Source organism: Protopterus annectens, chromosome 7.part0 (assembly GCF_019279795.1).
Source record: "Protopterus annectens isolate FY-2018-M chromosome 7.part0, PAN1.0, whole genome shotgun sequence".
Lineage (NCBI taxonomy): Eukaryota > Metazoa > Chordata > Ceratodontiformes > Protopteridae > Protopterus > Protopterus annectens.
Genome location: NC_056739.1, coordinates 275,529,482 through 275,556,587, shown reverse-complemented (window position 1 = coordinate 275,556,587; position 27,106 = coordinate 275,529,482). Strand labels below are relative to the sequence as shown.

At 43.9% G+C, this 27,106-nt stretch overlaps 1 protein-coding gene across 3 annotated transcripts in view; it reads right to left on the bottom strand.

The window, feature by feature from the left end:
• Positions 1–27,106, bottom strand: part of LOC122806392 (forkhead box protein P4-like) — a 1,692,547-nt gene that overhangs the window by 1,003,904 nt on the left and 661,537 nt on the right. For all 3 annotated transcript variants that reach the window (XM_044076752.1, XM_044076754.1, XM_044076753.1), the window contains exon 3: positions 8,626–8,715. In XM_044076752.1, coding sequence (XP_043932687.1) covers positions 8,626–8,715 — 90 coding nt within the window. The remainder of the gene's footprint in view (positions 1–8,625; positions 8,716–27,106) is intronic.

The following is a 27,106-nucleotide window of genomic DNA, read 5'->3' as shown; positions in this document are numbered from 1 at the left end:
CATGATTAAGTAAGGCCACTGGAGTATTCAACCATAACCTCTGCACAGGCTTCATTCAATGCGAATGGAGGACTGCAACGGTCACCCTTTTGCAAAAGGGTAGACCATTAATGGATCTTGGAAACTACAGTCCCATTTCTCCGACTAGTCCCATATGTGAAGCCATATAAATAATTATCATGGAAATTATTAAAATGACATAGGAAAACTTCAGACACCGGACTCAACCCAGTCTGGTTTTGTCATAGACAAGTCATGCCTACTGAACCTGGTGCAATTCTTTGAGAAGATCACCAAGGCAGTGGATGAGGGCAAAAGGCTGCATACTGTCTGCCTGGACCTTGCTAAGGAATTTGATACAATATTCCCATCAGATAATGTAAATAAATTCCTGGAATTAGGCATAAACCACTTTGTAATTCACTGAGCAGCCAGCTGGCTCACAGAAAGGACCTAGGAAGTTAGGATTGTAGAGAGAAAGTACAGTTGTGTACACTTACCATAAATGTAGATGTTAGAGTGTATTCACTGTTGCAGTCATTACATTTGGGTAATCCTGCTGGCAGGTTGCCCTCAGTCAGCCTGAATTCCAAAGTCCTGGGTCCTGCGTCGGCTGCCGTCGCCCCTTCCCTGAAGTCAGGTCGTCAGGGGTATAAAAGAAGCAGCTGATGCCATTTTCTTTAGTTTTTCCTGCCCCAGATGTCAGATGCCCCCTAACAGGGTAGCCAAAATTTATATCTATATATAAAATTACATGCAGCAATATAAACTGTACCTTCATTCACAAGCAAATACACCACACAGGTTTTATACATCAGAGAAAGAAAAACAGGTTCCATCAGAAGAAAAGGGGGAATGGTGAGTGGGTAACCTGGACTGCAACAGTGAATACACTCGAACATACATCTACATTTATGGTAAGTGTACACAACTGTACTATGTTCGTGTTTCACTTTTGCAGTCATTACATTTGGGTAGATTCCCAAAGCTATGATCGGGAGGCTGGAGCTAAACAGCATTAAGAGCAGCTATGAGACCCTGCAGAACTGCAGTGGCAAAGCCTGCCCTGGATTTAGAGTAGAATGGCAGATGATAGTGCTTTGTAAAGGTGTGCACTGAACTCCAAGTAGCTGCTTCTAAAATGTTCTTGGTTGGTACTCCCCTGAGAAAGGCTGCTGAAGTGGCTGCAGCTCTAGTGGAATGTGGCCTAATGCCCTTAGGCACTGGCTTGCCATGGTATAAGTAGCAGAAGCGAATGCAGTGGCCTATCCACTTTGAAATAGTCTGCTTTGAGATAGCCTTTCCTTGTGATCCTGCAGCATATGCCACTAGTAATTCCTCTGTCTTTCTGAAAACTTTGGTTCTGTCCAAGTAGAATCTAAGCTGTGTACGTCCAAAGAGTGTAGAATTCCTTCCCCCTTGTTCTGTGGATTTGGATAGAAAGTTGGCAGATGAATGGTTTGATTAAGAGCCACACTGGACACCACTTTAGGCATAAATGTTGGGTTTGTCCTCAGGGAGACCCTGTCCGGATAAAAAATGATAAAAGGTTCCACAGCCATGAGTGCCTGTAGCTCTGAAACTTATCTTGCAGAAGTTATTGCTAGGAGCAGAGCTGTTTTACAAGATAAAAACTTTATATCCGCAGTAGCAGCTGGCTCAAAAGGAGGCAGGGTGAGTTTTTCAAAGACGTACTTGAGGTCCCATGCAGGCATTGGTGATCTCCTTGGAGGCCTTAAATTTTTGGCTCCTCTGAGGTACTGTTTTAATAAGGGATGAGAAAAGATTGGTGGCTCTGCATTGTAATGGGCTGAAATGGCAGAGGCATGAATTTTAATAGATGAGAAAGATAGGCCTTTGTCCAGCATCTCAGTTAAGTATTGTAAAATCTGAGGAATATTTGGCACAGTTGTATCTGTTCCTTGTGCCTGGTTCCAAGCACCAAATCTCTTCCATTTTCCAGCATAAGATTTTCTAGTACTGGGCCCTCTGGCTTCCAAAATGACATCTATCAAAGCTTTGCTGAGAGGTGTGTTTTGTATGACTACATTATTCGCCATGCTGCCAGGTTTAAAGTTCTGAGCTGGCTGTACAGGATCTGATTGTTTTGCTGGGACAGTAGATGCGGTACTTGAGGCAAGGTCCAAGCTAGGCATTGACACATGCTCCTTAATATTGGGTACCAGTGCTGGCGGGGCCAGTCTGGTGCAATCAGAATCATCCTTGGCTTCTCCTGTCTGACCTTTAGGAGTACTATGGGGAGGAGAGGCAGAGGGAGAAAGGCATATATGGATAGGTTTTTCCAGTTGAAGGATAGGGCATCCACTTTCCATGCTTGTCTGTGATAAATCCTTGTGCAGAATCTCTTTAGTTGGTAGTTGTGAGGGGAGGCAAATAGACCTATGTGCGGGCATCCCCAATTCCTTGTTATCATGGTGAAGACTTGTGGCTCCAGCTGCCACTCGTGGGGATCCATGAGGTTTCTGCTTAGTTCATCTGCCAGAGTATTTTTTCTTCCTGGCAGGAATTGTGCCTGCAGATGTACTTGGTAAGTCAATGCTGTGTCCCACAAAGTCATAGATAGTCTGCAAAAGGGGTAAAAATGAGTGCCCCCCTGCTTGTTTATATACCACATGACCGTGGTGTTGTCTGTCTTTAGCAGCAGTTGTCCTGGATGAAGTAGGTCCTTGAAGGCTGTCAGGACATTTTGAACAGCTAGCATCTCTTTTTGATTGATATGTAGATGCATTTGGTTTGAGGTCCATGTTCCCTGAATGCATCTTCCTGCCATGTGGGCCCCCCCAGGCATAATCTGATGCATCCGTTGTTAGTGCCTGCCTGGCTGGGGGTAATGTGAATGGCTGTCCCTTGTTTTGGTGACAAGCCTTTGCCCACCATCGAAACTCCTGTTGCAGGCAGGGAATGAGAGTAATTATGGTTTCCAGGCTGTGGCAAAGTTGAGTCCAAACACTTTTTAGGTACCACTGAAGTTTCCTCATATGCAGTCTTGCATATGGAATTAATAGGATGCAGGATGTCATGAAGCCCAAAGCCTGCAGAATTTTTCTTGCAGATAACTGGGCCTTTGTTGCTAACATGTTGAAATAGGTAGTCAGATGCCTTTGTTTGTCTGGCGTGAGATAAGCCATCTGGGCAGTTGTATTTAAGCTTGCACCCAGGAATATTATCTCTTGAGAGGGTACTAGTTTTGATTTATTTTCGTTGACTGTGTACCCTAGGCATGTTAGAATTTTTTCACAAACGCCAGATGCTGTAAAAGGATGCCCTTGTTCTCTGCTTGAATTAGACAGTCGTCCAGGTAAGGGTATATTTGTATTCCACTTTGTCTGCAGAATGCAATTACTGGTGCCAGGCACTTTGTAAAGACCCTGGGCGCAGTAGATAAGCCAAAGGGCAGTGCAGAAAATTGGTAATGCATTGAGCTAGCCTTGAATCTGAGGTATCTTCTATATATTTGTCTGATTGGAACATGCAGGTATGTCTCTTATAGGTCTAAAGTTACAAGCCAAGCATTCTTGCCCAGCATGGGCAGAAGCTGCTGCCAAGTCAACATTTTGAATTTTGGTATATCCAGGTATGTGTTCAGAATCGATAGGTCCAGTATTGGCCTCCAGGCCTTGTCCTTTCTGGGTACTAAGAACAGTCATGAGTAAAATCCTTGTCCCTGCTCTTGCTCTGGCACTTGTTGAATGGCCCCCATGTCCATGAGGGATGAGACTTGTTTTTGTGCCTCTGCCCATTGATTTTTTGGCAGATCTGGCCAGCCGTTTGCCTTTGGCAGGGTATGGAAATGGAACTTGTAGCCTTGTGACACGATATTTAGAACCCACTTGTCCTGGGTTATAATGTGCCAATTTTGAGAAAAAAGTGCTAATGTTCCCACTAAGGGTGCTGCCAGGTAATAAGTGCTTGGTGCAGCCAGGGGGAAGTCATTGGGGTTGTCTTCTGTAGGGTTGTGACTTGTCTTCTCCACTTTTGGAGGTAGAAGCACCCCATTGCTTTGACCTGTTTAAACCTTGCGCTTGGGATCTGCCTCTAGGGCGTCTGGGTCAGCCCCTTTGAGGTCTGTCTGACACAGGAAAGGACCAATTCTTTGTTGGCCAGTGTCTACTAAACCTAGGTGGCTGTACTTGTAAGAAATCTTTGACCGTTTGCATAGATTTAGCCTTGTCCTCCACTTTCTTTAATACCTCTTCTGCCTTAACACCAAACAAAGTATCATGCTGTAAAGGTGCATCTAATAATTTAACTTTATGATCAGGCAGATTTTGTTCCTTTAACCAAGCATGCCTTCTAATTACAGAACCTGTTCCTGTGGCCATGCAGGAGGTATCTAAAGAATCAAAACCACATTGCAAAGTATGCTTTCCAACTTGTTCAGCTGCATGCAATATATCCTGCATGTCCTTATTTTCTGCACATTTAGAGTTTAACAACATTTTCTGTTTAAGCAATGACATGACATGTTGCTGATATTTGAGCATATGGAACTGACAGTTTAAGGCCCTTATAGCCAAGGAAGCAGATGTGTAAACCTTTTTTCCCCATCTGCCCAGTGCCCTAGAATCCCTGTCAGAAGGGGTATGGTTTTCGGCAGCGGAAGCCTCGACTCCCTTGGGACCCTGAGAAATAGTTTCTGGTTCAGCAGCAGGGTTTTTAAAAAGGAATTTATCTGAGTCAGGAACCTTGAAATATATGTCAGGCTTAACAGGAGCTGGAGGTAAGGAGTCTGGGGTAAGGCTAGACTCCGAAAACACATCATCTACAATGTCTAACACAGGGGGAATGGCAAGTGGCTTGTGCTGAGGTAGTAACAGGAAATCACTGAGCCTCTTTTTAGATTCTGAAAAATCTTGGCTCTCCCAGTGGAAATGCTCCCTCATGGTATGTAAGGTTTCCTCAAAGGAATAGTCCTCAGGAGGAGAAGCTGAAGGTATGGATTCTTCAGCATCAGAATTTTCACAGGGGGAAAAGAATATTCCTGATCAGAAGAGGAATCAGAAGAAATGGAAACCTGATCTGAAGATTTATAGTCAGTCTCTTGCCTAGGCCTCTTATCAGGAGGGGGATGGGAACCCCTGATCAAAGTAATCAAGTCTTCGGCCATTTTGAGCATCTGTTTTTTGGGCATGGAGGCCTGTCCACGTGGCTCTTGAGTTTGCTTCTTTGTCATTGAAGGAGCTTTGGTCTTTGCCTTTGAAGTCAGTTTAATGTATAGATGTTTGGGTCTGAATACACCCTCAGAAGCCGGTGCCTGCTCAGCGGCTCTGGACCCATCTGAAGGATTAGCGTCCGAGGCTTCAATACTTTAGAGTTTTCAGCCGCATGGCAGACTCCACGTGGAAGTTGGTAGCGGCCTGCGACTCTAAGGTAGCGGTCATCAGGGGCTGCGAAAGCACCTCACTGAGAACAGGCAAAACTGGCAACGGGCTTAGGAGAAGCTTCGTCGGTTTTGGGCCTCGGGTGTCTTTCTTTTTCTTTGCATTTTCTGTGAACTCCGGTAGTCGGTTGGCTTTCCAATGACATTTCTGGATAAAAATTAAACCTGCGTCCAAAGTAGTTCAAAGCAAAATCATACTGATGCTTAATAATGCGTTGGTTAAATTTAGCACAAAACCGACAACCCAGAAAGTTATGATCGGGGCTTAGGCAAGGAATACAGTAAGAAACAAAGTCCTTATGAGGTATTTGCTTCCCACAAGAAATACAATTATTAACTTTTTCTGACATCCGTTCTGGAGCAAGAAAAAAGTTTCCCCAGCGGGGTAATAAGCTTTATAGAAGACTTCGGATCTGAAATTCGAACTTGAAAATCTCAGAGGAGTCGGCCGACCGGCACTTGCGAACTGCTTCTGCTTCGGGCACCCAGCGGCAAGAAAGACTAAAGAAAATGGCATCAGCTGCTTCTTTTATACCCCTGACGACCTGACGTCAGGGAAGGGGTGACAGCAGCCAACACAGGACCCATGACTTTGGAATTCAGGCCGAATGAGGGCAACCTGCCAGCAGGATTACCCAAATGTAATGACTGCAATAGTGAAACACGAAGAACATCTTCCACAAAGAGGCTAGTCACCAGTGTAATCCTCCAGGGTGGTGTGCTGTGTACATTCTTCTTTGGCATCTATTTTTTCGAAGTCACAACCAATGTCAAGGGCCTCTGCCTTCCCACGTTTGTTGAAATCCCCAAGATGTTAATCTTACAGGAAGCTATAACACACACAAATGACTGGTGCCAAAGCCATGGCTTAAAACTTGATACCAACAAATGCACAATACTGCTTTTTGGGAAATCAGCCACCAAGAAAAACTACTTCACTGACACAACACCCCTAAAAGTAGACAGTAGTAAGGGATTTGGGGATTCATGTAGATAGTAACCGAACTTTTGACCAACATGTGTCTAAAATGGTAAAAAAAATCATTCTATGTCACTCAACTTATAAGAAAAGTCATGACATCTAGGTTCAGGGAAGTCTTCATGCCATTGTAATACTCTGTCCTCATTAGACCTATTATTGAATATAATGCCCCATTTGGTGGGTACCTGATCAGGCACATGCAACAACTGGAATGTCCACAGAAGTGTCTCAAAAAAAAAAAACAATACAGGTCAAAAACACAGTGTCCTTTGCAAAATTCCTCAAAGCCCTTTCTCTGTACTATACTATGCTATAGACTGGTGAGAGGCAATTTACACCTGGCACACCAGTCATGCTTGGACCTTTTGCATATCCGCATAACAAACAGCGACGGAACTACTACATCTAAGGATTTAAACCTTGCTTATGAATTAAATAGACATGTTGTTGCAAAGACCCCTTAAAATTACCTCAAAGGCACAATAACTTGTGGGATACATTTGGACTGTATAGCCAGTGGCCGTCAGCCTAGTATACACCTATGAGCTTATGAACCTATAAGAGGTAAAGCAGCATTTGGTGAATGGCTGGCTGACTGTGCCTACTGATTATCTCAACTCTGCCAAGGCTTTTGATAAAACTCCACCAAAGGGAATAATAAAATTCAAAGCATTAAATGTTACTATGGAGTGGGATGAGTAAAACACTGGAACAGTAACAATATGCAAGGATGTAAAAAGTAAGATGGGCTTCACATCTACCCTAACAGGCTACCAGTGGTGTCCCACACGGCTCTGTTCTGGGGGCCACTTACTTTTTGAACCATTCTTGAACCTCCCTGCAGATGTCTTTTTTCAACAGTACACAAATTCTGGCAGAATTGTATCACATGATCAGTATGCACAGTGGGTTTGACATGCTTCCAAGTATTGCCTGCATTTTCTCAATGTCACAATATGAGTGCAAATACTTTAAGCTGTGCAAGAAAAAAGTCATAAAGGTGTGAAAAAAAACATTCAGGCTCACAACTTTATTTACCACTGGAATACTTGTACTGTCATTTATCTTTTTCTGTGCCTGAAATGCTTGCCTATATTGATGCTATGTTTACATTTTGCAGAGTACTGAAAGGCATCACTCTGACAGACCTGCAGCAAAAAGGGATGTAACACTACCTCAGAAACAATAATAATCTCCAAAACTACCAGCATGAATGGGAGTAGCTTTCTTATAAGCAAGGTTACAGGTGAGCACAGCAGTTTTATTCAAAAAACATCTACTGCCGTCTACAAATGCCAAACCCAGGAAAACTGGGTGTGATCCTGCAAAAACAATGGATAAGCATACTGCACTGTACAGTAAGATTAATCATTTTTAGAGAACACTGGCTACATAAGGTCCTTTCCTTCTACAGTCCACAATAAAACAATACATCTGGGAATTTATGACACCTAGGTTGTATTACCATGATTTTATTATTGCTATTGCTGGTGTTACTATTATTATTGTCATCATCATTATCCATTATTATTACTATTATTTTTATTACTTAAGGAAGCAGCATACATTTCAGCAACACAGTTACACACTGGCTTCTTGAACCCTACTATTGTAAGCATGGTCTAATGTGAACAGTACTGACCTCTTGTTAAAGTCAATATTTTTTCAAAACAAACCAATGCAGATCCAGATCAGCTGGAATCAGACTACTTTAAGAACTTTTGCTCTACAACAGCATCGTAAAGGTAGGCTATTGCCACCTTACCTCCCTCCACCCATCAAGTCCCACTTAAACCTTCAGCAGATCTGGCATTTGAGGTCAGTGGTCTTGTACTCTGGTATAAATGTCAGGATTAGAGGGAAGGGGGTAAAGGAGCTCTCTACACTTACAAGGCCTTTAGAAGGGAAGATGACTACACCATCTCATACAAACTTGAAAATTAATCTCCCTTATCATATTAATACCTTCATTTTTATGTTAACAAGATATTATTTCATCTGCTTAGTTCTTGTAGGCTGTTATTTTACATATGAATCCTGGTTTTGTCTCAGTGATGCTAAAGCCTCTTGTTAATGGGAACTTCAAAACAAAATTACTATTAATAGTGTGTATATGCAGATGTGTCACTATGCAACCAGCCCACACAAAATCTGTAGCATGAGAAGCCAAATTGCTGCTTACCAACAGCATCATATGATACAAGCAGCATCAGACATTTTTATTAGAAGTGTGTCAACTGACCTGCACAGCAGGCTGCTTATTTTCAGTGCTGCTTGGAGAGCTGAGTCCCGTTGCTTGTTGCAGGAGGAACTGTCGAGCTGCTTGAAGTGCCTGAAAAAGAAGTGACCATAGATTACTGTGCTGATCAAAACCATAGTTACGTCCCTCTTTATGGTCTTTCTGTTAACTATATTTAAGTGTACTATGAGGAAGGCATAACACTAAGTTCTGCATGAAGAGCTCTGAAAAAACAAAATTATACATATATTAATGTATGTATGTGTATATAACGAATGGCAGTGGACTCTGCACTACAAACCCAGTCTACCAATTCAAAAGGATTCTGAAATAGAAAACAGTATTGCTTTCTTTTGCCATTTTTCTACTTCTGTCTTTCTTTTTCAGCACATTCCTTTCCCTGTTCCACACACCCAGCTGCATAATAAGTCTGTAATTTTATTTAAACTACAAATGCATGAGTAAGTATTGTACATGGGGGGGATATTTTCTGTAGTCAGTCCTTGCAAGCATAATGTTTATATTGTTTCATAAATCCAAGACAAAAGCAATGGTAACAGAAACAAAATACAAAGTACAAAATGTATTGTAAGGAAGAACAGTTTATAACTGCCACAGACCAAAACAAGCTTCAGGAAACCAAAAATCGCCCCATGGAGATCCACACCAGAAATGTAACAAATTAAAAAAAAATCAGTTTGAATAAAGTGCTGACTCCTGGAAGAATGTTTCATTTTCTAAAAAAAGAAGCACCTTGCATTTTAAAGTAACATTTTGTTGGTCCTCCAAATCTTGGACTCTTGAAGATGGTCTCATATAGTAATGTAACCACAGGTCCAAACTACCTCTAAGGTAGGTAGGATGATCCTAGATCCCTCTTCAACCAGACCCAGGCCAAAGGAAATTAAATCGCAAAGTATAGCAAGCATGGTACTGTTACAGAGTTAATAATATATTATAAAACAAATAATTAGAGAATGACAGACGTATACAATTAAGAAAAAGGTAAAAGGGGTGAGGGAGCACAGCAACAGTAGCAGAGAGTTAAGCTAATGGGGAGCAGATAAACATAAAAAACACAAAGGTATACCTCCAACAAAAAGCAAATACACCAAAAAGGCTTTTAAGCATAGTAAAGAAAAGTAGAGGTATAGCCAGAAGGGGGCTGGAGGGAGGGTAACCAGGACTGCAACAGTGAATACACTCAAACATCTACATTTATGGTAGGTGTACACAACTGTACTATCTTCTTCGTGTTTCACTGTTGAAGTAATTACATTTGGGTAGATTCCCAAAGCTATGGTTGGGAGGAGGAGTTTATATAGCATTAGGGCCAGCAATAAGGCCCTGCAAGACAGCAGTGGCAAAGCCAGCTCTGGATTTAGAGAAAATTGGAAAATGATAATGCTTGGTGAAAGTATGTACAGAACTCCAAGTAGCAGCTTCTAGGATGTCCCTGGTAGGAACACCTCTGAAGAAAGCTGCAGAAGTAGATGCAGCCCTGGTGGAGTGAGATCTGATGCCCTGGGGATAGGTTTTCCATGGTGCTTATAGCAGAAATGAATGCAATGGCATATCCGTTTAGAAACGGTTTATTTTGAAATAGTCTTCCCCTCTGTCCCTACAGCAAATGCTACCAGCAGTTGTTCCAATTTTCTTCGAGGTTTAGTCCTGTCCAAGTAGAATCTAAGTTGTCTGTGCACATCCAAGTAATGCAGAATCTGTTCCCCTTTGTTCTGTGGATTGGGAAAGAAGGCTGGCAAATGAATGGACTGATTAAGAGCCACACTGGGTACCACTTTGGGCACGAAGGATGGATTGGTCCTGAGTGACACCCTGTCCACATGAAAGATGATGAAAGGCTCCACTGTCATAAGAGCCTGTAATTCAGATATCCTTCTAGCTGAAGTGATTGCTAGAAGGAAAGCTGTTTTCCAAGAAAGAAAGGAATTTTAAGTCTGCAGTAGCAGATGGCTCGAAAGGAGATAGAGTGAGTTTCTCCAATACAAAGTTAAGGTCCCAAGCAGGGGTTGGAGCTCTCCTGGGTGGTCTCAAGTTTTTGGCCCCTCTGCGGTACTGCTTGAGCAGAGGATGAGAGAAGAGGGGAGGTTCTGTGTTATAATGAGCCAAAATTGCTGAGGCGTGGATTTTAATGGAAGAAAAGGACAGGCCCTTGTGAAGCATCTCAGTTAAGTATTGTAGAATCTGAGGTAAAGTGGGCGCTGCTGTGCTCATCCCTTGAGACTGGTTTCCAGGCAGATAATCTTTTACATTTTTCAGCATAAGACTTTCAAGTACTAGGTCTCCTTGCCTCTAAGATGACATCCATCACAGGTTTGCCGAGGGATAAGGGTGAATTTAAGTGATTAGCCAGGCTGCAAGGTTCAATGTTGGAAGCTGAGGGTGCAGAATTTGGTTCTCCTGCTGAGACAGCAGGGAAGGGGTCTGAGGCAGGTGCCATGGAGATAACTGCGACACACTCTGCAGGAGGGGGTACCAGTGTTGGTGCAGCCAGTCTGGAGCAATCAAGATCATCCTTGGTTTGTCCTGTTTGACTTTTAGTAGAACTTTGGAGAGCAGAGGCAGCGGAGGGAAGGTGTAGACTGATAGGTTTTTCCAGCTGAAAGACAGAGCATCCACTTTCCAGGCTTGTTTGTGGGGAGTCCTTGTACAAAACTTGTCCAACTGGTAGTTCTGGGGGGAGGCAAATATATCTATGACTGGGCTCCCCCATTCGCTTGTCAACATGTTGAAGATCCTTGGTTCCACTTTCCACTTATGTCGGTCCATGAGGTTTCTGCTTAGTCCATCTGCCAGTACACTCAATTTTCCTGGCAGGAACTGAGCTTGTAGGTGCACTTGGTAGCTCAAGGCTGTGTTCCACAATGCCATGGCTAGTCTGCAGAGGGGGTAGAAATGTGTACCCCCCTGCTTGTTTATGTACCACATAACCACGGTGTTGTCCGTCTTTACCATTAGTTGTCCTGGAAAAATGTAGTCATTGAAGGCTGTCAGAGCATTCTGTACAGCTAACATTTCTTTTTGATTGATATGTAGGTGCATTTGACTTGGGTTCCATTTGCCCTGAATGCACTTCCCTGCCAGGTGAGCCCCCCCATGCATAGTCTAAAGCATCTGTAGTTAGGGTTTGGGCGGCAGAGGGTAGTGTGAATAGTAGTCCCTTGTTTTGGTGGCAGGCCTCTGCCCACCAGAGGAACTCCAGGCATAGGGAAGGTATGATAGGAATCATTGTTTCCAGGCTATGAGAATGTTGACTCCATAGACTTTTTAGATACTTATTTATTTATTTAAATTTGTTGACCGGGAGTGTCCGACTGGACGTAGGTCCACTTTCAGTGGAGGCCCGGGGAGAAAAGCACCACAGTAAAATAAACAGACAGTAGTTACATTGGATTACATAGCGATTAGCAATTTAACATAGCAATTACTTACAACATATTTACAGATAAAGAACATAGTACATCAGTAGACAACTAGAATCTTTATCTGTGAAGTACATAACAGACATTAACAAATGTTACAATGAGAAGTTCCTGCTGTATAATAAGTACTAGGCTTATGAGCATCTGAGCTTGCTATAATCGAGGTAGTTAGTGGAGTGGAAAGAAAAGTAGTGGTTGGATGGGGTGGATGATATTAGAGTGGGAGTTGCAAGGGCAAAGCCAGCATGTTTTTAGGTGCGCTTTTAGTAAAGTTTTGAAGTGGGTGCATGATGGTACAGAGGTAATTGTGGGTGGCAGTGAGTTCCATAATTTGGCTATACCACTGTAGTTTCCTCATATGCAGTCTTGCATAAGGAATTAGAAGAATGCAGGCCATGAACCCCAAGGTTTGCAGTATTTGGCATGCAGACAGCAGGGTTTTTGTGGCCACTTGTTTGAAATAGGTTACCAAATGAATTTGCTTTTCTGGTGTGAGGTAAGCCATCTGCTCCCAGGAATGTAATTTGCTGACAGGGTACCAGTTGTGATTTCTTTTTGTTTATGGTGTACCCCACACAAGTTAGAACCCTTTTTACAAATGCCAGATGATTCAAAAGTATGCCCTGGCTTTCTGCCTGAATTAGACAATCGTCCAGGTATGGGTATATTTGAATACTTCTTTGCCTGCAAAATGCAACAACTGGAGCCAGGCACTTTGTGAATACCTGGGTGCCGTAAACATGCCAAAGGGCAGTGCAGAGAACTGATAATGCATGTAGCCTGCTTTGAAGCATAGGTATCTTCTGCAAGATTCCCTGATTGAGATGTGCAGGTATGCTTCTTTTAAATCTAGTGTTGCCAACCAGGCTTCTTTGCCTAGCATAGGAAGTAATTGGTGAAGAGTCAGCATCTTGAATTTTGGAATCTCCAGAAAGGAGTTTAGAGTAGACAGGTCCAGGATTAGACGCCATGATTTGTCTTTTCTGGGTACCAGAAAAAGTCTGGAGTAGAAACCTTGTCCCTTTTCCTCTTCTGGTACCAGTTGAATAGCCACCATGCTTAAGAGGGAAAGTCCTTGTTTTTGAGCCTCTGCCCACTGATTTGGGGGCAGGTCTGGCCACCGATTTGGTGTTGGCAACCTGTGAAAATGATAGCTGTATCCCTGGGACACTGTATTTAAAACCCATTTGTCCTGGGTTATAAGTTCCCAGTTCTTTGCATGAAGAGCAATGTTTCCCCCCAAAGGGGTGGTCAAAAGATAAGTGCTTGGGAATTTTAAAAGGAAGTCATTGAGACTGTTTACCGTAGGGTGGTGTCTTGTTACTTCCAGATTTGGAAGTGGAGGCCCCCCACTGCTTAGTTCTGAGAGTCCCCTGGGACTGAAACCTGGGTTTTTTGCTGTGTCTGGGTTTGGCTTGATAGGACCTGGAAGGGACTGGAAAGAACCAATTCTTAGTAGGCCAGTGCCTACTAAATCTCAGAGGTTGCATTTGTAAAAAAATCTTTAACAGTTTGCATAGATTTAGCTTTTTCTTACATCTTTTTAAGAACTTCTTCAGCCTTGTTGCCAAACAGGTGGTCCTGATTTAAACGAGCATCCAACAATTTAGCTTTAACATGATCAGGCAAAGATTGCTCCTTAAGCCAAGCATGCCTTCTAAGCACAGACCCAGTAGCAGTAGCCCTGCAAGAGACCTCTAAAGAATCAAAACCACATTGCAAAGTATGTTTTCCAACTTGTTCAGCAGAATGCATTAAGTCCTGTAAATCTTTATTTTCCACAGAGTCAGGAATCAACATAATTTTCTGTTTAAGCAGTCCAATAATATGTTGCTGATATTTTATCATATGAAATTGGCAGTTTAAAGCTATGATTGCCAAGGTTGCAGAAGTATAAATCTTTTTACCCCATCTATCCAGCACCCTGGAGTCTCTATCAGAAGGGGTAGGATTTTTAGTAGAAGCCTTAATGCCGTTGGGCCCCTGAGAAATAGTCTCTGGATCTGCAACAGGCTTTTTGAAAAGGAACTTGTGGGACTCAGGAATGTACAGTTTTGTACCTACCATAAATGTAGATGTTCGAGTGTAAACACTGCTGCAGTCATCACACTTGGGTTATCCTGCCGTCGGGCAGTCCCGCAGTTGGCCAGAGTTCCAAGGTCTTGGTCCGCGTCAGTTTCTGTCACCTCCTCCCTGACGTCAGTGCGACAGGGGTATAAAAGATGCAGCAGACGCCATTTTCTTCAGTTTTTCTTGCCGCAGATGTCAGGTGCCCCCAAATAGGTAGGCAATTTAAATTGCTAGTAAAAAATACAAAAGCAAAGCAAACAACCATTTTTAGTTACCAGCAAATACTCCCCATAGGTAATAAAGGGTAGATGCCCTAGGTAAGTACCAGAAAGTAAGAGGGGAAGGAGGGAGGGTAACCTGGACTGCAGCAGTGTTTACACTCGAACATCTACATTTATGGTAGGTGCAAAACTGTACTATGTTCATCGTGTTACACTGCTGCAGTCATCACAATTGGGTGGAATCCCAAAGCTGAGGTAGGGAGGCTGGATCTATAAGGCATTAGGGGTGACTATAAGGCCCTGCAATACAGCAGTGGTGAAGCCAGCTCTGGATTTGGAGTATAAAGGCAAATGGTAATGTTTGGTGAAAGTATGCACAGAACTCCATGTTGCTGCTTCCAAAATATCCTTGGTAGGTACTCCTCTGAGGTAGGCAGTTGCCCTGGTGGAGTGAGATCTAATGCTGCTAGGTACAGGTTTCCTATGGTGGGTATAGCAGAAACGTATACAGTGTTCTATCCATTTTGAAATAGTCTGCTTTGAAATGGCTTTTCCCTGTGCTCCTGCAGCATATGCTACCAATAACTGCTCAATTTTTCTGAAAGCTTTGGTTTTGTCCAAGTAGAAGTGTAACTGTCTGTGAATGTCCAAAGAATGTAGTAGTCTCTCCCCTTTGTTCTGTGGTTTTGGATAAAAAGGTGGCAAGTGAATAGTTTGGTTTAGAGCCACACTTGATACCACCTTTGGCATAAATGTAGGGTTAGTTCGACACCCTGTCCTGGTGGGAGATGAGGAAAGGTTCCACTGCCATTAGTGCCTGTAATTCTGAAACTCTTCGTGCTGATGCTATTGCCAGTAGCAGAGCAGTTTTCCAAGAGATGTATTTTAATTCTGCTGTGTTAGCTGGCTCAAAAGGAGGTAAAGTTAATTTTTCCAAAACAAAGTTGAGGTCCCAAGTTGGTGTGGGTGCTCTACGGGGCGGTCTTATGTTTTTAGCCCCTCTGAGGTATTGTTTGAGCAAAGGATTAGAAAAAATTGGTGGATCCATGTTGTAATGAGCAGAGATAGCTGAGGCGTGGATCTTGATGGATGAAAAAGAGAGGCCCTTGTCCAGCATCTCAGTTAAGTATTGCAGTATCTGAGGAATGTTTGGGACAAGAGGGTCAAGGCTGTGCGCTTGGTTCCAGGCACATAATCTCTTCCATTTATCCGAGTATGCTTTCCTGGTGCTAGGCCTTCTGGCCTCCAGGATGACATCCATAACAGCTTTGGAGAGAGGCATTGCTTGCTTGGCTAAGGAATTTTCCATGCAGCTAGATTTAAGGTCTTTAGCTGGCTGTGAAGTACCTGATTGTTGTGCTGTGTCAGCAGCTGTGGGATTTGAGGCAAAATCCAGGGTGGTTCTTGTGCTAAGTTCTTTAAGATTGGGTACCAGTGCTGGTGTGGCCAGTCTGGTGCAATCAGGATCATTTTTGGCTCTTCCTGCCTGGCTTTTATGAGTACCTTTGGAAGGAGAGGTAAAGGAGGGAAAGCGTATACTTGTAGTTTTTTCCAGCTGAATGAGAGGGCATCCACTTTTCATGCTTGTGGATGGTAGCTCCTTGTGCAGAATTTCTGTAACTGGCAGTTCTTTGGGGAAGCAAACAGATCTATGTGCGGGTTCCACCATTTTTGTGTTATCATTCGGAATATTTGTGGGTTCAGTTCCCATTCGTGTCGGTCCATAATGTTTCTGCTTAGGTCGTCTGCCAGTGTGTTTTTCTCTCCTGGCAGGAATTGTGCTTGCAGGTGAAAGTACAGTTTTGTACCTACCATAAATGTAGATGTCCGATAGGTATGCATCTGCAGTCATAACATATGGGTTGTCCTGCCTCAGGCAGCCCTTTGGTCGGCCGGATTCCAAAGTCTGGGTCTGGCCTCGGCTGATGTCGCACTTTCCCCGACGTCAGAGCTTCTGGGATATAAAAGCATCAGCCGACGCCATTTTTCTCAGTTTTTCTAGACCCAGATGCCAGGTGCCCTCTATGAAGGCTAAATTTGGATATAAAAAGCCAAAGAATCCAAACATAATGCAAAAATATATACGTATATATAAATATACAAACAAATACACCATAACAGATTCCCCCAGCTAGCTAATGGAGGGGTAAGCACCCTAGGAATACCACAGAGGGGAAGGAGGGAGGGTAAACCTGACTGCAGATGCATACCTATCGGACATCTACATTTATGGTAGGTACAAAACTGTACTATGTCCTTCAAGGATGCATCTACAGTCATAACATATGGGTAGAATACCATAGCCAATCTGGGGGTGGAGGTACTAAGAAAAAGATGGTGTAGTTAAGATACCTTGCAGGACTGCAGTAGCAAAACCTGCTCTGGATCTGGAGTATAAAGGTAAATTGTAATGCTTGGCAAATGTATGCACGGAGCTCCATGTAGCAGCTTCTAGAATGTCCTTGGTAGCCACCCCTCTTAGGAAGGCTGTAGTGGTGGCTGTGGCTCTCGTGGAATGCGGCCTAATATTCACAGGAACAGTCTTTCCATGAAAGGAGTAGCAAATGCGAATGCAATTTCCTATCCATTTTGAAATTGTCTGTTTGGAAATTTCTTTTCCTTGTGCCCCTGCAGCATATGCTACAAACAGTTGGGCAGTCTTTCTGTAACTTTTAGTTCTGTCCAAATAGTAGCGCAATTGTCTGTGTATATCCAGAGTGTGTAGAAGTTTCTCCCCTTTATTTTGTGGGTTTGGGAAGAATGTAGGCAAGTGAATTGCTTGGTTCAAGGATACCCTAGATACCACCTTTGGCATAAAAGTAGGATTGGTTGTTAATGAAACTCTGTCTTGATGAAAAATAAGGAATGGCTGCACTGCCATTAAAGCTTGTAACTCAGATACTCTTCTTGCTGAAGTTATGGCCAGAAGGAATGCAGTCTTCCAAGACAGAAACTGTGGATCTGCGGATGCTGCTGGTTCAAAGGGAGGAAGTGTTAGTTTTTCCAGTACAAAGTTAAGGTCCCAAGTAGGTAAAGGTGGTCTCCTTGGAGGATTGATGTTTTTGATTCCTCTGAGAAATTGTCTTAAGAGAGGATGCGAGAAGACAGGTGGATTTACATTGTATTCTGCTGAAATTGCTGAGGCATGTATCTTAATGGAAGAATAAGACAGGCCATTGTGGAACAATTCTGCTAAGTATTCCAGTATATGTGCCATGCTCATCACCGTCACATCTAGGCCTTTAGTTGTGTTCCAAATGAGAAATCTTTTCCATTTTGCTGAGTATGCCTTCCTTGTGGAAGGACGGCGAGCTTCCATAATAATGTCCTTTACCCTCTTGGATAAGTTGTCCTGAGTAGGAGTCATGGTATTCTCCAGGCAGTTAGCTGCAAGGTTTTTAGGCTGGGATGCAGGATCTTGAAATTGTTCTGCGTCAGAAGAAGCGGCCATAGGGGGAGAGGCCACGGTTTCGTCTGTGACAAGCTTTTCAACAGTGGGTACCAGTGCTGCCTTGGCCAGTCTGGAGCTATCAGAATCACTCTTGGCTGTTCTGCCCTGATTTTCAGTAAAACCTTGGACATTAGTGGGAGTGGTGGGAAAGCATAGTCTTTTCGAGCTTTCCAGCTGAAAGAAAGAGAGTCCACCTTCCATGCTTGTGGGTGGTATGTCCTTGAGCAAAAAGTTTTCAGTTGATGATTGTGGGGTGAGGCGAACAGATCTATCTCCGGCCTTCCCCATGTTTGTGTTATGAGTAAGAAGATGTCTGGGTGCAGCATCCATTCGTGTGCATCCATGGTAGTTCTGCTTAAGCTGTCTGTCAGAGTATTGTCTTTCCCTGGCACGAACTGGGATTGTAGTTGTATATTGAGTTTCAAGCAAAGCTCCCATAGATTCATAGCCAGTCTGCATAGAGGGTAGGAATGCGTGCCTCCTTGCTTGTTTATGTACCACATAACTGTGGTGTTGTCTGTCCTTATTAGCAGGTGGCCCTGTTGAAGGAAAGGTTTGAAAGCCTCGATTGCGTGTATCACTGCCAGCATCTCCTTTTGGTTTATGTGCATGTGTAGCTGTCCTTGAGACCATAGCCCTTAGATACATTTGTCCTCCATGTGTGCTCCCCAACCTCGGTCTGAAGCGTCCGTGGTGATGGTTTGGTTTGCTTTTGGTTTGTTGAAAAGCAACCCGCTGTTGGATTGGCAGGCTTGAGCCCACCACAGGAATTCCTTTTGAAGGCAAAGGATGAGTGGAATCAGAGTTTCTAAGCTGTGACGGTGCTGAGTCCATACACTCCTTAGGTACCATTGCAATTTTCTCATATGCAGCCTGGCTTGTGGAATTAGAATTATGCAGGATGCCATGTAACCCAGGGCCTGCAGGATTTTCCTTGCAGTCAGCTGAGTTTGTCTTGTCAGATTCTTAAAGTACTCTGGAAGTTGTTTTTGTTTTTCTTCTGTGTGAAAGGCCATTTGGGTGGTTGTGTCTAGATCCGCACCCAAAAAGGTTATTCTTTGGGATGGAACAAGTCTTGATTTTTGGATGTTGACTGTGTATCCCAAGTTCTGTAATAGTTGGATGGCATAGTCCAAGTCCTTTAACAAATTTTTCTTGTTGTCCGCTTGTATCAGGCAGTCGTCCAGATATGGGTAGATTTGAATCCCTTGAAGTCTGCAATGTGCAATTACTGATGCCAGGCATTTCGTGAATACTCTGGGCGCAGTAGATAAGCCAAAGGGCAATGCTGAGAATTGATAATGCTCTGATCCTGCAAGAAATCTGAGGTGTCTTCTGCAGCTTTGTCGAATAGGGACATGCAGGTATGCCTCCTTGAGATCTAGAGTCACCAGCCAAGACTCCTTGCCCAGCATGGGAAGAAGTTGCTGTAGGGTCAGCATCTTGAATTTTGGCACAATGAGGTAAGTATTCAGTGCGGACAGGTCGAGAATAGGCCTCCATTGATTTTCTTTTCTTGGAACAAGGAATAATCTGGAATAAAATCCTTGGCCTTGTTCTGAAAGAGGTACCTTTTCTATGGCTTTCATTTGTATTAGTTTGGTGATTTGCTGCAAAGCCTCTGCCCGCTGATTTGGTGGCAGGTCTGGCATTCCTTTTCTTTTTGGCAATGTGTGGAAATGGAACCTGTATCCTTTGTCTATTATTTGCAGTGTCCATGAGTCCTTTGTAATGTAATGCCAATTGTTGGAAAATAGAGAAAGCTTTCCGCACAATGGTGCTTCTAATTGTGCCCTGGTCGGCCGAGTCAAAATAAAGTCATTGAGTCTGTCCTGGTGTACCAGTTGTTGTTGTTGCTGCACTACCTCTCTGGTTGGGAGGCTGCCACTGACGGCCTCTGTAGGAGCCTCTAGCTTGCCCTCTACCTCTGGCACGCCTGTTCCTGCCTCTCTGGGATCTGTCTGAGTCCGGAAAGGACCAATTCTTAGAAGGCCAATTTCTGCTGAATCTCGGTGGTTGTACCTATAGAAAGTCTTTGACTGTTTGCACCGATTTTGCCTTTTCTTCAAACTTCTTTAAGACCTCCTGAGCCGTGGAACCAAATAGCTTCTGTTTTTCCATTGGAGCATCCAGGAGCTTAGCTTTAACATGGTCCAGTAGAGATTGTTCCTTCAACCAGGCATGCCTTCGTATAACTGCCCCTGTCATAGCTGACCTACATGAAGCTTCCAGTGCATCATAACCACACTGCAAAAAATGGTTGCTAACCTGCTGTGAGTTATGTACCAGATCCTGAAGTGATTTATGGTCAAGGGGTTCAGAGGAGGAAAGCTTCTTATACAATTCATCTAACAAATATTCTTGGTACTGAATCATATGGAATTGACAATTTAATGCCCTCATGGAAAGAGTTGCAAAAGTATAGACTTTCTTTCCCCATCTCTCTAAAGCTCTAGACTCCCTTTCAGAAGGTAGAGGATTTTTGGCAGTGGCAGCTGCAACCCCTTTTGGGCCCTGGGAAATAGTTTCTGGGTTTGCAGTGTGGGCCTTGTACAGGTGTAGATGAGAATCCGGGACCCTGTAGTACCTATCAGGTTTGGCAGGGGCCGGAGGGAGAGAATCAGGGGCTGTACTAGCATCAGAGTACACATCATCAATAACATTCAAAACAGGAGGAATAGCTAAAGGCCTATGCTGTGGTAATGTTCTCTCATAGAGTGCAGTGTCTCACCAAAAGAAAACTCTTCGGGGGGGGGGGGGGCGAAGGAATAGATTCTTCAGCATCAGAATCCTCGTAGGCCGAATAAGCCTCCTGCTGGTGCTCTGACAACACAGATTCATCTGTAGACTCATCAGAAGAGTGGGGGTCAGTGGGCTCAACCCTGTACCTTTTATCTGGTGGTGGAAGAGAGCCCCTGTCCGGGTGAGGTTGAGAACCTCTAATTAAAGAGATAAGATCCTCTGCTAGGCTGAGAATCTGAGTGCTAGTAGAAGGCCTCTGAGAGGTAGTCCTGGGAGGTAAAGCTTTGGCAAGTTTGGCAGCTTTAGCCCTAGAGAAGGCCTTAATGGACATGGATGCAGGGGATCTGGCTGCACCACGTGCAGGAGTAGACTTGTCTAAAGTAATGGTGTCGGACATGTCCTGGACACCGGTTTCCGTAGGTAATTCAATAACCGACTCGGCCGGAGCCTCCGGGACCGAGGTAGTCGGTTGAGTGGATTCGGAGAAAGGAAGCACCGAGGACTCGGTTTCAGCCGAAACCGAGACACTTGCGGTAGGCCTGACCGTGGTTTCAGCCGAAACTGCGGGCCACGAGGGTCGGTTCTTGTCCTTCCGCTTTTTAACCACATGCAAAGTCGGAGTCTCCGACGGCATCTTATACGCAAAGTTAGCCCCAAAAAATTCCTCTGCAAACTCCGACCGACGTCTAAGAGTTCATCGGTTGAAGGAAGCACAGGCAGAGCAGGCCGAGACGTCGTGGTCTGGGCCTAAGCAAGGGAGGCAGTAAGAGTGGAAATCCTTATGAGGTATTTGTTTCTCACAAGTTAAACAATTATTTACTTTATCTGACATCGGCTGAGGCAAGAAAGAGTCCCCAACTGGGTACTTAGCTTTTTCAAAGTCTTCGGTAGCTGAATCACAGGAGCTGGCCGACCGGCACTTGTGAACTGCTTCTGCTTCGGGCACCACGCGGCAAGAAAGACTGAGGAAAATGGTGTCGGCTGGTGCTTTTATACCCCAGACGCTCTGATGTCGGGGAAAGTGCGACATCAGCCGAGGCCAGACCCAGTCTTTGGAATCCGGCCGACCGAAGGGCTGCCTGAGGCAGGACAACCCATATGTTATGACTGCAGATGCATCCTTGAAGGACATCTTGATAGTTTAGAGCTGTATTCCACAAGGTCATGGCTTGTCTGCAGAGGGGGTAGGAGTGCGTGCCCCCTTGCTTGTTTGTGTACCACATAACTGTGATGTTGTCTGTCTTTAGTAGTAATTGTCCTGGATGCAGTAGGTCCTTGAAAGCTATAATAGCATTTTGTACAGCTAGCATCTCTTTTTGACTGATGTGGAGATATCTTTGCTCTGTGGGCCACTCGCCCTGGATACATTTTCCTGCCACGTGTGCTCCCCAGGCGTAATCCGATGCATCTGTTGTCAGTGTCTTCCTGGCTGTGGGTTGAGTGAAAGGCTGTCCCTTGTTGAGGTGACAAGCTTGTGCCCACCATCGAAACTCCTGTTGTAGGCAAGGAATTAGTGGTATAACTGTTTCCAAACTTTGACAGTGTTGAGACCATACGCTCTTTAGGTACCATTGTAGTTTCCTCATATGCAGTCTGGCATATGGAATTAGTAGTATGCAAGATGCCATGCAGCCCAAGGCCTGCAGAATTTTTCTTGCAGGGAGCTGGGTCTTTGTTGCCATTAATTGAAAATATTGAGTCAGTTGCTTTTGCTTGTCTGGCATGTGATAACCCATCTGGGCCGTTGTGTTCAAGCTGGCACCCAGGAATATTATCTGTTGTGAGGGCACTAGTTTTGATTTTTTTTCATTTACTGTGTACCCCAGGCAACTTAATAACTGTTTTACATACGCCAGATGCTTTAGTAGAATGTCCTTGCTCTCTGCTTGAATCAGGCAGTCGTCCAGGTATGGATAAATTTGAATTCCTTTTTGCCTGCAAAATGCAATTACTGGTGCCAGGCACTTTGTGAAGACCCTGGGCGCAGTAGATAAGCCAAAGGTCTGTGCAGATAATTGATAGTGCATTGAACCTGCTAGAAATCTGAGGTATCTTCTGCAGTTTTGTCTGATAGGGACATGCAGGTATGCCTCTTTGAGGTCCAAAGTCACGAGCCAAGTTTTCTTGCCCAGCATAGGAAGAAGCTGCTGTAGTGTCAACATTTTGAATTTCGGAACATCCAGGTAAGTGTTTAATGTAGAAAGGTCCAGAATGGGTCTTCAGGCTTTGTCCTTTCTGGGAACCAGAAAGAGTCTTGAGTAAAATCCTTGTCCTTGTGGTGGTACCTTTTGAATAGGTCTCATGTCCATGAGTGCTGTAATTTGTTTTTGAGCCTCTGCCCCTTGATTTGGTGGCAGATTTGGCATTCCTTTTAACCTCGGCAAGGTGTGGAAATGGAGCCTGTAACCTTGAGATACGATGTTGAGAACCCACTTGTCTTTGGTGATGCAATGCCAGTTGTGATAGAAAAGTGCCAGTTTTCCTCCTAAGGGGGCTGCCAAGAGAGAGCTATGTGGCAGCTGTAGTGGAAAGTCATTGAGGCTGTTTTTTACAAGGTTGAGGCCTGTCTTCCCCTTCTTTCTGGCCTGGTGTGCCCCATTGCAAGGCTTGTAAGGGCTTTGTGTCTGACCTCTACCTATTGGACGTCTGTATCTGCCCCTTTGAGGTCTATCTGTGACTGGAAAGGACCAATTCTTAGTTGGCCAATTTCTGCTGAAACGAGGGGGCTAAACCCTTAAGAAATCTTTCACCGTTTGCATAGATTTTGCCTTATCCTCCATCTTCTTTAATACCTCCTCTGCCTTAACTCCAAACAGCACATCCCGCTGCAAAGGTGCATCCAATAATTTGACCTTAACATGATCTGGTAACGTATGTTCTTTTAACTAAGCATGCCTTCTAATGACAGAGTCTGTAACTGCTGCTCTACAGGAGGCCTCTAAGGAATCAAACCCACATTGCAAAGTAGGTTTTCCCACTTGTTCAGCTGCATGCAAGAAATCCTGCATTTCTTTTAAGTTAGGCGGATCTGATTCTGGTAGCATCTTTTGTTTCAATTGAGACATCAAAAATTGCTGATATTTTAGCATGTGAAACTGGCAATTCAAGGCTCTCAGTGCTGAAGTTGTAGACGTATATACCTTTTTTCCCCATCTGTCTAATGCTCTGGAATCTCTGTCAGAGGGGACTGGGTTTTTTGCTGATGAGGCCTTAATCCCTTTGGGTCCCTGAGAAATAGTTTCAGGGTCAGCAACAGGGCTTTTGTACAGAAATTTGTGAGAGTCAGGGGCTTTTGTACAGAAATTTGTGAGAGTCAGGGACTTTGTAATATCTATCAGGTTTAACTGTGGCTGGGGGTAAGGAGTCCGGGTTCAAACTGGATTCAGTGTACGCATCATCCACAATGTCTAAAACTGGTGGAATAGCAAGGGGTCTGTGTTGGGGCAATAAAAAGAAGTCTCGGAGTCTTTTTTTGTATTCTGAATAATCCTGGCCTTCCTAATGGAAATGCTCTCTCATGGTATGTAGGGTCTCCCCAAAGGAGTAATCCTCAGGCGGAGAGGCTGATGGAATTGACTCCTCAGCATCAGAATCCTCATAAGGGGGTAAAGAATATCCTAGGTCCGAGGAAGAGTCAGAGGAGAGGGACACCTGATCAGAAGATTCATAGTCTGCATCCTGCCTGGGCCTTTTATCAGGAGGGGGATGGGACCCCCTGATCAGAGTAATCAGGTCTTCTGCCATTTTTTAGCATCTGTTTCTTAGGCATGGAAGCCTGTCCTGGGGAAAGTTGTGTCTGTTAATTTGCTTTTAAGGGGGGCTTAGATTTAACAGAGGGTTTAATAGTTAACTGGGTAGGTCTGAAAACACCCTCTGTAGCTGTGGAATGCTCAGCTACTTCTGTTTCCTCTGTAGGCTTAGTAAACGGTAAACTAAAGGCTTAGTGCATCCGAAGGCCCAGCCAGCTCCACGTGGGAGTCGGAGGTGGTCTGTGGTTCTGTGGAAGCGGTCGTCAGGGGCTGCGTAGGCGCCTCGCTGAAAAGCGGAGAACCAGCAACCGGCCTAGAAGAGGCCTCGTCGTCCGTTTTGGGCCTCGGATGCCTGTCCTTGTGCTTTTTATGCATTGTGGTCGTCGGAATTTCTGACGGCATGGTATAGTTGAATTTTCTACCAAAATAATGTCAGGCAAAATCAAACAGACGTTTAACAGTGCGCTTGTTAAACCTAGCATAAAACCGACAACCAGTGACGTTGTGGTCAGGGCCTAGGCATGGAATACAATAGGAGTGGAAATCCTTATGATGTATTTGCTTCCCACAAGAAATACAGTTATTAACTTTTACTGACATTGGTCTGAGACAAGAAAAAGTTTCCCCAACTGGGTACTTAGCTTTTTTAGAAGACTTTGGTTCTGGATTCGGAATGAAAATCTCAGGAGTCGGCCAACCGGCACTTGCGAACTGCTTCTGCTTCGGGCACCGCATGGCAAGAAAGACTGAAGAAAATGGAGTCGGCTGCATCTTTTATACCCCTGTCGCACTGACGTCACGGAGGCGGCGACAGCAACCGATGCCGGACCAAGACTTTGGAACTCTGGCCGACTGCAGGACCGCCTGACGGCAGGATAACCCAAGTGTGATGACTGCAGCAGTGTAACACGATGAACATCCCTGTAGTACCTGTCAGGTTTACTAGGAGCAGGAGGCAGGGAATCAGGGGCCAAACTGGATTCTGAGAACAAATCATCAACAATGTCTAGGACAGGAGGTATAGCCAAAGGCCTATGCTGAGGTAGAAGAAGGAAATCCCTAAGCCTCTTTTTTGAATCAGAAAATTCTTGGCTTTCCCAGTGGAAATGCTCCCTTAAGGTATGTAAAATTTCCCCAAAAGAAAAATCCTCAGGAGGGGAAGCACAGGGAATAGAATCCTCTGCATCAGAATCCTCATAAGTAGGTATGGACAAATCCAGGTCATCAGAAGAGTCAGAAGAAACAGAATACTGATCAGAGGATTCATAATCAAGCACAGCCCTAGGCCTCTTACAGGGGAGGGGGTTACTACCCCTGATTAGAGTTATTAGATCTTCAGCCATTTTTATCATTTGTTTTTTAGGCATAGGGGCCTGAGCATCGTTTTTTTAGACATGGATCGAGATTTAGGCCTTAGTAATGAAAGATGTGTCGATTTAATATGCAAGTCTGTAGGCCTGAATACACCCTTAGAAGCTGGTGCCTGCACAGCGGCTCCGGACCCATCCAAGGTAGAGACATCTGCGGGTTCCATAGTTGAAGTATCGCGCGGCACGCTGGACTCCGAATGGGTCTCAGTAGAGGTCTGTGAATCATAAGTAGCGGGTATCAGGGGCTGCAAAAGGGCCTGAGTACCGGTGAACTGGCGACTGGCTTAAAAGAAGCGTCATCAGCAGTTTTGGACCTCGGCGGCCTGTCTCTGTCTTTATCTTTGCGTTTTTTTGGAATCTCAGCAGTCGGATGGCTAACCGACAACATTTCTGGATAATTAAACTGAGAACTGAAATATTTAGAGGCAAAAATATACCGACGACAGATAGTGCACTGATTAAATAAAGCACATAGTGCACTGATTAAATAAAGCACAAAACCGAAGTACATCATGGTCAGGGCCTAGGTAAGGAATACAGTACAAATGAAAATCCTTATAAGGTATTTGCTTTCCACAAGTAATACAATTATTAACTTTTACTGACATCGGTAAGGAGCAAGAAAAAGTTTACCCAATGGGGTACTTCACTTTAAGTTGAAGACTTCGGTTCTGAAAGTCGAAAATAAAAATTTCAGGAGTCGGCCGACCGGCACTTGCGGACTGCTTCTGCTTCGGGCACCACACGGCAAGAAAGACTGATGTAATGACGTCGGCTGCATAATTTATACCCCTAATGACCTGACGTTATGGAAGAGGGGACAGCAATCGATGCAGGACTCAAGACTTTGCTAATCAGGGCAACCTACCAGCAGATTACCCAAATGTAATGACTGCAACAGTGAAACACGAGTGAAACACGAAGAACATCATGTTAATCTGGTTTGATGGATTTTATGTTAATGAATGTTTGTCAATGCCTTAAATGGCAATCTGATAGAGAGGTCAAAAAAATAACTGCAGCAACTATGATAATCCTAATGCCATGTTTTCAGAAAATAAATAATGCATAAGTAAAACTTTACTAAAACAACAAAGAGAGTGCGGATACATATTAGATATAGAAATATCAAGACAACACAGAAAGAATTTAAAAATAATAAGTTGTACAAGAAAAAAAAAAAAAAGAACACTATCTACAGGTAAATAAATACTTTTCTTACTTAAATACCGGAGCTCTACTATAAGTTAATAGTATACAAGGTAGAATTCAAAACAGCAGACCTTTACAGGAAATGTCACAAAGATCTCCCAAGTATGAATTTGCTTTCAACACTATATACACACACACACACACACACACACACATATATATATATATATATATATATATATATATATATATATATATATATATATATATATTTTTTTTTTTTTTT